Source organism: Andrographis paniculata, unplaced genomic scaffold (assembly GCF_009805555.1).
Source record: "Andrographis paniculata isolate CXL003 unplaced genomic scaffold, ASM980555v1 Contig89END, whole genome shotgun sequence".
NCBI lineage: Eukaryota > Viridiplantae > Streptophyta > Magnoliopsida > Lamiales > Acanthaceae > Andrographis > Andrographis paniculata.
In genome coordinates, this window is record NW_026137627.1 from 820,907 (window position 1) to 832,183 (window position 11,277).

At 25.8% G+C, this 11,277-nt stretch overlaps 1 protein-coding gene across 1 annotated transcript; it reads left to right on the forward strand.

The window, feature by feature from the left end:
- Positions 1 to 517: 517 nt before the first annotated feature.
- LOC127243014 (protein LIGHT-DEPENDENT SHORT HYPOCOTYLS 3-like) lies at positions 518 to 1,745 on the forward strand. Its single transcript, XM_051262846.1, has 2 exons — positions 518 to 614; positions 717 to 1,745. The coding sequence occupies exon 2, from the start codon at positions 878 to 880 to the stop codon at positions 1,484 to 1,486; it is 609 nt and encodes a 202-aa protein (XP_051118803.1). The 5' UTR covers positions 518 to 614; positions 717 to 877; the 3' UTR covers positions 1,487 to 1,745.
- The last annotated feature ends 9,532 nt before the right edge of the window (positions 1,746 to 11,277 follow it).

Sequence of the window (11,277 nt, forward strand, 5' to 3'; positions counted from 1 at the left end):
TTTCAGATTTAATTTTTTTTAGAAATTTAAAGACATAAAGAAAAATAATAAAAAGGCCCTTGTAATAATATATTGATTTATTACATTAATCCTAAAGAAAGATTTTCTATAACTAAAGATTGGATCTTGATTGTATATATAACCCTATGTCTTAATGAAATATGATTTAATGTTGTATTACTCATCAAAAATCTTGCAATATTATTGGAGGATATTTGCAAATTGGTATATATTTTATTATGTTTTATTTTATTACCGTCTGTACTATTTTCTTTAATTTTCCACAGGAAGCCCTAAAACAGTAGGGTTCACAATCTTTTTTTATATCCCAATTGGAATGAACAGGGTAGTAATTATTTATTATTTAAATTGTTTACCTTATTTTGGAAAAAAGAATTTAAATAATCTGAAATGTATAGAGATCAGAATATTATAATGAATTAACTTGAAAAATAAAATAAAATTATAAAGTTAAAAACTTGATGGATATACCCTATTTAACATTGAGAAAACTCTTTCTTTGCTCGCCCATTTCTCCACTAAAAATGGCGATCTCTTCACTTATCAATCAAGATTCTTGCTGTTCTTCTTCCCCTTTTTGCCTCTGTAAATTTGTATGATTGTGGATTGATTGCTGCCTCTCTCTCTCTCTCTCTCTCTCTCTCTATTTCTGTTTCTCTTTCTAACCCAATCATCTGTTCAATCTGAATCTGCAGGTGGGGAATAGGGTTTGTTCAGATCAGTTCTATAAATTCTGGTTTTGTGAATGATCTGGACCTGAATCTGAAACCCTAGAAATTTGATTTGGGGATTTATTGAAAATTTGGAGGTATTTAGGGAGGGGTGGAATTAATAATTCATAAATTATTAATAAAATATGGATACGGCGTCGTTTGATGTGGAGAGCTCCAATTCTGAGAGCAGCGGCATGAACGCCGGCTCCGGCGCCGGCGCCGGCGGAACTTCTTCTTCTTCCTCTCCTAATTCTTCGACGACTCTGAGCCGCTACGAGAACCAGAAGCGGCGCGACTGGAACACCTTCGGACAGTACCTGAAGAACCACCGGCCGCCGCTGAGCCTCAGCCGGTGCAGCGGCGCGCACGTGCTGGAATTCCTCCGCTACCTGGATCAGTTCGGGAAGACGAAGGTCCACACCTCGATCTGCCCGTTTTACGGGCACCCCAACCCGCCGGCGCCCTGCCCCTGCCCGCTCCGGCAGGCCTGGGGCAGCCTCGACGCCCTCATCGGCCGCCTACGCGCCGCCTACGAGGAGAACGGCGGCAAGCCGGAGACGAACCCCTTCGGCGCCCGCGCCGTCCGCCTCTACCTCCGCGAGGTCCGGGACCTCCAGTCCAAGGCCAGAGGAATTAGCTACGAGAAGAAGAAACGGAAACGCCCCCCGCCGCAGCATCCCTCCTCCTCCTCCGCCGGCGCCGCCGCCGCCGCCGCGCTCCTCCCACCGCCGCCGCTTCCAGGTCAAGGCTAGCTTATCAATTTCCATGCATAATCTCCCCCAAATTTTATATATATATATATATGCCCTAATTTGATTATCCCCCTTTGCATCTGTACGACTTTTTTAGGGTTAATAATATCGCCATGTTTGAAATTACTGAGCTTCAATTTAAAAAAAAAAAAAAATCAAGAACAGTGCATCAGTATCAGTGGTAGAAAATTACTATTAGCACTATGAGATCAGTAACAGTTCAGAATCAGATATTAATATTATTATTTGTGTTTTCATTTTAATTTTTGTTTCCAATATGAATTATTTCTTCTCCTGTCATTTCCATTAATTTCTGCAAAATCTTTCCCCCTTTTTATCATGCCCAACAAATTTGCTGCCATTCAATTCAATTTCATCACAACAATTATTGGCTTAAAAAATAAAAAATTAGGGTTTAATTTAATTTTGAATATAGTCATATAGTGGTGTCATTTCAATGACAAGATTTGTGGCACTTTGCAGGTAGGCAGACATAGAGACAAAAAGCCCTAATTAATTTCCCTAAATAAAAAAATATATATGTATACATTCTTGGTTTGCAATAAAATGTGACATACTTTTTTCCAAATTGGTTCAAACAAGCAATAAAAAGGCAGAAGCTTTCAAGTACAATACATACATTGTTGCATGTTATGAACAATTCTTGAAATGGAAATATATTTAGGTTTTGATTTGAAGAAATTTTTTAGTCAGCAAAAACGACAACCAACACCAAGCTTCAATCTTTTCTTCAACATTCCTGACACTTATTATTATTATTATTATTATTATTATTATTATTATTATTATTATTATTATTATTATCATCATCAAAAATAAATTTTACCCAAACATGGTGGATTAGTTAAGAATGGATGGTTTATCATTTTGGGAATAAAAATCATCCAATTTGGCCGACAAGTAGAGAGAATATGATTGGTTTTCTGTACTTTTTTTTATTTTATATGTCCTTCATATCAAATTATATATATTTAAAATAATTTGTGTACAAATTAAGCTAATTAATTGATGCCCTTATTTGTCTGCTAAAAATATTAATAAACCATATATGGTGTAAATTTTATTTTATTTTTTCTATCTCAGTACTTTGGTACCCAATTTAGAATTACGTTTCATGGCATGAATATAAGTAACCATTTTGGATTGTGTTTGCAAAAATATTTTTACAAATCAGAACTATAGTTTGGGTTGTGTTTGACACGGTAGTGGGTAAAAAATACGGGCAAAAGATTTTTTTGTCCTTGTGAGTGTATTAGTGTAAAAAAGTAGTAGCAATTGTGAATAATAATGAAAAAATAAGGATAACTTGACAGTAATATCGTTATTTATGGAAATGAGAGTATTGTTTTGGGACAGACAAAAATGGTAAACAAGACTATTGTATTGGGGACGGAGGGAGTATTGCTTTTTCTTAAAAGAATATCATCACATTCCACTTTCATTTATTTTTTAAAAAAAATTATATAGTTTAATGTATAAATTTTAAATTTTAATTAGAAATAATTAATTATCTTAACTTTAATCTAAAATTATTTTTATTATACAATAGTTAATTTTTATTAATAAATTATTAATTATTTACTAATTATACTCTCCGTAAATTCTCGTGTCTAAGATAAAAGAAACACCGTAGTCGGGACGGAGGGAATAAGATTCTATTCAATAAAAATAAATACATTTAAATCTTAAGAAGAATATAATATAACTGTTATCCTATTTATTTAATTATTATAATTTTTTAGAAATAACATCTGGTGAATATATATATATATATGTTTAGCAGATAATGCATGTACGGATGTGTAAGAAGTGGAGCTGCAAAATTAATTAATTAATTAAATGAAAAGAAAGTTACATTGAAATATAAAATTTATTGTCACAATATACTATAAAAAAAAATAAAAAATAAAAAATGCAAGAACAGACTTTTTCTTTTGTTTTCTTTTGTCTTTTGTCTTTTATTTATTTATTTATTTTTTAAATACTGTTCCACCAATATTTCAATAACACAATTAAATTTCTCCACCAAAATTCCATAATTATATCTGCCAAATCTGTCTTACAAAGCAATCAAATTCTAAACACAATTAATTAAATACTTAATTAGTGACCAAAATTAATAAACACCATAACTTTATGCTCAATTAATTAGGGCTGCAAAAATACCAATTCCCAGACAACTATATATATAATTAATTAATTATTAATTAATTACTATTACTATCACACAATTATGTGTAGCAGTTGATAAATAATACTCCCTCCATTCCAAAATTATAGTCTGGGTTATATTTAACATGAAATTTAAGGAATATTGATATTATATTGGTAGTGGATAAAAAGTACGGGTAAGAAACTTTTTTGCCCTTGTGACTGTATTAGTGTAAAAAATAGTGGCAATTGTGTAATAATAATGAAAAAGTAATGATTGTTTTATAGTGATACGATTATTTATGGAAATGAGACTATTGTTTTAGGACGGATCAAAATGGTAAACAGGACTATTGTATTGAAACGTGAGAGTATTCAATTGTCTTCAAATCATTACATGACAAATGTGTCTAATTGGAAGAAAAAAACATTAATTAAATTTTGTATGAATTGAATACATAAGTTGCTCACAGAGACAAAATTATTAAAGGGATTTTTAATTTTGTCCTTACAGCTATTGGGCAGCTATACTTGCATAAATTTTAGTCATCTAATTATATGCGTAAATATTTGGTAAGTTTTAATAAAAAAATAAATAATAATGGTTACTTTTTATTTTTTATAATAAAAAATATATATATGATGTATTTTTTTTTTACCAAAAAAAATGATAATATTTTTTCTATAACTATTCAAAAATAAAAAATAAACTGAATGACATAAAGAGTATATATATATATATGCTTTAATTATCATGTTGGTTGGTGCTGATTTGATTTAATTAACACATATTTATAAAGAAAAAAAAAAGCACATTAATATAATATATACCATATTTTTTTTGATAGAAAATTATATTTTATTTCTCTCATTTAATAGTTTTATTTTTATTTTTTTTTGTTCGTCCTAAAATAATAGTTTCAGGGGCTCTTTGTCTCAAGGATTTGATAGGATTTCATGGATTTGAATTTTAAAATCCCATAAAATCCATGTTTTGTTAAAAAAAAGATAATGAAATTTAAAATGATATTTAAAAACATGCTTCAAAATCCTACAAATGAGGGATTTATTAGTAATGGGGTACCCCTATTACTTTTAAATCCCATTCTATGAGATTTTAAATTTTACTTTTATATCCTTATATAAAAAAATATATTATATATTATAAATATATTTATATAAAATTAAATTAAATAATTTTAAAATTAATTTTTATTTGAATTATATATTAAATTAAATTAATACTATTATTTTTTATGGTAAAATATTTTTTAAATAAATTAATAAATTCATTGTTTTAAATTGTTATTTATTATAAATTTTATTTAAATTATAAAATTATCGGAATGACAATAAGTCGGATTCAGCCGGAACTTAGATATGTCCCGAATATATATATTGTTAGACTTTAGATCAAAATTGGATCTGATTATACCAAATCTAGCCAAAACTATACCCTGTAAAATCCGATGGATCTAACAAATTCAATTTTTTACGATTCATAAATTTTAATTTAAAATTACACATGTACCGACCCAATATATATTATTTATGTATTTTATGAAAAAAATTATTATTATAAAATAATAAATAAATTAAAGTTAAAAAAATTAATATAATTATATTGTTAGAAATTATTTTTTTATATGTATAGTCGATATATTATTAATATTATAAATCAAATCTGGGTGCGGGTATGGTCCGCTTAGACCCTAGACCCGATTCGGATCCGATTAGAATACCCATACTATCACCCGGATCAAGATTTAATACTCAAATAATTGGACTCAACTTCAAATAAATAGGTCGGGTTCGAGTCGGGTTTCGAGTTTACGATAACCTATTGTAATCCCTATAAAATTATTAATACATTTTCAATTTATATTTATTATAAATTAGATGTTTGATTTATCAAAATAAATAAAATTCATAAGGGGACAATTATGTCATTTAGAATATAAAAAATCCAAATCCTTCTACTCAAATAAAAAACAAACAAGACGTGAGAAATATAAATCCCACATAATTTTACCAACCAAACAAAGATTCCAAATCCTAAATATAATAAATCCTATCACATATAAATCCTGCTATGAAATCCCAATCCCACAAAAAAAGTTCATGAACCAAACAGCCCTCGTTTTCTTCTCTTTTTTTTAGCTATTTATCTACCTTTTCACAAAACTACCCCACTTTTTCACAATAATTACATAAACTAGGGTTATTTTTATCTTTTAAAAATACTTTTACACTCATTGTCAATATAATATTATTATTCCTTAATTCTCGTGCTCATTCCAAATATTCTTATTGTTTTAAGACGAAGGGAGTATAATTACAAATAACACGTATTGATTTGACTCAATCGACATATATTTATAATTATTATTCCTTAATCACATATTTTGATAGCATATTATATGATTAAATGCAGAATAATATATTTTGATTTCAACACAATAAACATATTATACATGACAACACAGTATATAACCCCCACACAACAAATGTTAATACCCATACAACAAATGTTAATACAACATATAGCGTAACATATTAATAATTTCATTAGCAATATATATGTTGATATCAGTACAATATACAATTCGGGTAAACTATTTTTTTAGTCCGTAACTGGACCCCCTTATCATTTTAGTCCCGTAAGTGGAGCCTGTCGCAAACTAGTCCCATAAGTGAAAAATTTTCGTTGTTTTACTCCTCCGGCGCCGGAGACGCCCGCGTGGCTCGCCGGAGGTGACGTGTCCGCCTGGTCAGATTTTTATATTTATTTTTTAAAACTTTTTTAAAATTTATTTTAAAATTTATTTGTATTTTTTTATTTGGTCCAATTAAAAAAATTAAAAAAATGAAAAAAAAAAAGAAAAGAAATTTACGTGTTCCACCAGGTGTCGCTGACCTGGTGGGACACCTGGCGGACATGTCACCTCCGGCGAGCCACGCGGGCGTCTCCGGTGTCGGAAGACTAAAACAGAGAATTTTTCACTTATTAGACTAGTTTACGACAGACTCCACTTACGGAACTAAAATGATAAAGGGTCCAGTTACGGAACTAAAAAAACAGTTTACCCTATACAATTCACACAACACATATTTCTATATAAAGATTAGACTCTAGTTAGATGAATTTTTTTTTGAAGTTTTAGATTTTTGAAAAATTAAAAGAATAGTAAAAAAATCATATGTTTGATGTTATTTTTGTAAAATGAAAATTATATTTAATATGATATTTTTTTAAAAAAAAAATATTGTTGATAAATAGTGCCAATTTTTTTTAAAAATATGTGTAAATAAAACCGAAGTTATATGTTTTGAGACTACTTTCAAATCCTAAAATATTTTATTTTATTTTAAAAAAGTTCGAATTCTATTATTCAAGGGCTAAATTATATTAAGATTATGGTGTATCACGTACAAAATATGCTATTAAATTTTAATGTAACTTGAAGTAAATCAGTCATTTCACCCTAAACATATATATATTTATTTTTATTTTTTTACGCGAAGTTTGAAAAATAGAAGTATTATATTTCGACGATAGTTGAAATCGCATGTAAAATTTTTTTGCTCTTATATTTTAAAATTTAATGTAATGAGGTCTATATCTAATAAAAAAAAAAATGAAAACTATATAAGTCCTATTATTATATAAATATTTTTTTTCCGTGGTAGACAAAGGGAGTATTTTAATAATAAAAAATTATTGGACTATAGTAAATTAATATATTGAATCCCCATAAAAAAAAATAATAAAATTACTAAATCATTGACAAATTTTGTTTAATCACATTAATAAATAATACTGAAATTACAATTCAACAAAGAATATAGATCAATATAATTGGAAAAGGGAATATATATTTGCTGCCTTAAAGGAGTATTTAAATTTTATACTCCTTTCGTCTAAGAAAGAAGCGTTTTGTTGAGAGTTAGACACATAAATTAAAAAATAATAGTATTTAATTGAAAGTGAGTATAAAATAGAATATAAAAGACTAAAATGTTCTTACTTTTTTAAGAATTTAAAAAAGTAGATTAGAATAATAATTAGGATAGTTTGGAAAAGTATGAATAATTTTGTTATAAAGTGAAGATCATGATTACTAAATAAGGAAACAGAACAATTGTTTTGAAAAGAACAAAAATGAAAAAAAATAAGACAACTCTTTTGACACGGAGGAAATAATTTTTATTGAATTTTATTAATGTATTATAAGAAAGTACTATGAAACAAAAATTAATGACCGTACAAATACAAGTTCCAACATAAATTGTAATTTAATTTTCCCCAATTTGATAATGCATCAATCCTAATGTATGGAAATAAAATATTTAAAAATAAATAAAACAAAATATTAGTACAATGATGAATACCCTAGGGAGTATTATTCAATATTAAAAATATATATTTCCTCATTGGTTTGCTTTTTGCATACAGTTTTAAAAATATTAATATTATATTAAGATTTAGTAAGAATAAAGAAGAAATTACTAAATAACTTTACTAGTATTATGTGATATAAAGGTGATGGTATTTGTGTAATATATTGTAAATTGTAAGGGTATTTGTAATGTTAAGAAGATAGTACAATTAATAATAATAATAAAAATAAATACTTTGTTACAGAATATACTAAAATAAAAAAAATAAATACTTTGTTATGAAAGTATATATTAAATAGTTGTACGCATTGAACGATATAGAAGAATAAATTTTTCTCCGTCTTGGCTATGACGTTCATTTTATTGTAAACATATAAATTTTTGAAAAATAATTAATAAATAATTAAAAATATAAAAATAAAAATAATTATTATATAATAAAAATAATTAATTTAATTCAAATTAAAAAAAAAATATAAATTAAAAAATTTAATCAAAAGAGAGTATATATTTCTATCCACTTTGAATATATATATTTTTATTTTAGTCTATTTTCTCTCAATAGATATATTGCACTTCTTAATTATTTTAATAAAGATTAGTCTATATTTTATACAATATTATAAATAATATCATTAAAATATAAATAAATTTTAAGAATAAAAGTATTTTTTTTTTATCATTCTATTACTCTTTCCATCTCAAATCAAAAGATGTTTTTTAATAGATTAAGAAATAATAATATTTTATTAGTTAGTGAAATTGTGTAATAATTTTTTATATTTTTGTCATTTGATTTTATGTATAAAGTAATTGTATGTGTATTAGTATATTTGTAATTTAAGTAAAAGTTAAAGATATTTTGATATTAGTACATTAATATTTTTTGTAAAATGAAAAGAAAAAATATTTTGAAATAAGACAGACGAAAATAGTAAAAAATTACTTTAAATTTGAACAAAAAAGTATAATATTACTTTTATTATATTGTAATTACTTTTATCAATATATATTTTTAATTATTTATTAATTATGTCACTTTCAAATTTTAGCATTTACAATATACAAGGCAGTATGTGAGATGGAGCTAGTATTTTTCGAAAAAAATACAGAATTCAAATAATAAAAAAATTAATAAAAATAAAAATAAAAATAAATATTTCTTCAATCTCACTAAAAATGTCTATGTTACAATAGAGACGAAAATTTAAAAAATATATAATTAATAAAAAGTTAAAAATATACTTAGATAATTAAATTAAAATTAAAAAATTATAGATTAATATAATTAAGATGTTGTATAATTTTCTTTAAAAAAACATAAATTATATAAAATATATGAAAATTTTAAAAAATAGATATTTTATGTAAAAATATAGTGTATATATATATACACTAGGCCCAATGAAGTGATTAATTTCATGTGGGGCTGGGGTGGGGTGGGGTGTAAAAGAACAGTAACACCAAACCCTAGCTATGACCAGTGTGCAAGAAAGGTGGACAAAACGGTCCCACCATAATTGATACTATTTTTATTTTTTATTGTTCGTTACAATTGATATATTTCTATTTTTGATAAAAATTATTAAATCAAAATATATTTAACAAATATAAATCAACTTAATTAACTATATAATATACAACATTATAAATGACGTAAGACTCACTCAAAACCCTTTTATTCCTATCTATCTTCTAAAAAAAAAATTATTTTTATCTATATTTAAAACTACACATCTTTTCTAAAATTGATTTATGTTAATTATAAATAAACAAAAATATTTTTTATTTACTTGTATAATAGAAAATTTTATTCTATACAAAATGATATTCATATTGCATATATTTTTTAATTGCTATATAATTATTAAATATTTAACCATATATTTTAATTTTTTTAACCATATATTAAATTTATTTTAAAACTATATATTATTAATTATACAAAAAAATAATATAATAATATCATAACTAATTATTATTAACTAATTAAATATTCTTACAAATACCGTATCTCTAATTAAAAGGTTCAATTCAGGTGGGACGGAGGGAGAAAGTACTTCACTAATTAACTCCAACTACATATCTATTTACAAAAATCTGAACACAAATTTTAATAAATATATTATTATTTTTATTGATTGTAATATATATATATATATGGGGTATATGAATAGATTTATGAAATTAACAAAACTTGTATAAATTGAATGTATTTATGGCATATTTGTAAATAAATTCAAATGATATTTTTTACTATAAAAAAAATAATATTTCTATGAATAAATAAATAAAAAAGGTTAAGCATATACTATAAACTAGTGGACAAAAAATATATATAAATTTTTATATAGTATAATTTTAATAATTTTTTTATTACTTTGTCATTATTTTTTATTTATTATAATTTTATAGGTTATATTGATTAGAAATAAGAAAAAAAAAGAAAAAAAGAAGTGAGTATAAGTAAAGATTAGTGTCTTCCAACAATGGACACATTTTCTCATTTAAAATATCCACAAATAATAGACATTCCTTTAGGGTGTGTTTGTTTGGGGTTTAGATTTTGAGTTAAGATTTGAATAATAAAAATTTTGAATTTGAATAGTTGTACAATGTGATATAAATAGGTGTTGATGTGATGTTTTGAATGTAAAATTAATTTTTAGTATAATATAAAAAATAAAAATAGATGTTTGATTTGATTTTTTGAGGAAAAAAATAGGATAAATAGTGTATTTAAAATCCAATCCTCCAAACAAACACACTCTTACGTATAATATTGTCTATTTTGAACAGAACCCACGCGGATTTGTTTTAAATTTCCTTTAAAAAATTTCACACTGGTAGAGTTCATGTGACATTTATAAGACGTTAGATTTTTTTTCAAATATAACAATGTGGGCCCAATAATCTTTCTCTCAAACCAAAGATCATATAACTCGTGGGCCTAGTGGGCCTCCTCTCTAGTGATATTCTGATCTGTTCATTTTGCACCGCATTTCACAAATGAATTTATTGTCTGACCATACCGGTGGGTACCACCAACCGATCATCGCAACGCAAAAAATAAAATAAAATAAAATTGACACAATACTATCACATATTCCAATTACAAGATCAACAAGGGTTTTCCACAACTAAAACCAATTTCTCATACACCAGTCTAATCCACTCCATCGTTAAAATTTACTGATTCAACACTAATATGATATTGT

Bases quoted from the DNA above. Each gene is read 5' to 3' on its own strand.
- LOC127243014 (XM_051262846.1), top strand. From the start codon at position 878: ATGGATACGGCGTCGTTTGATGTGGAGAGCTCCAATTCTGAGAGCAGC.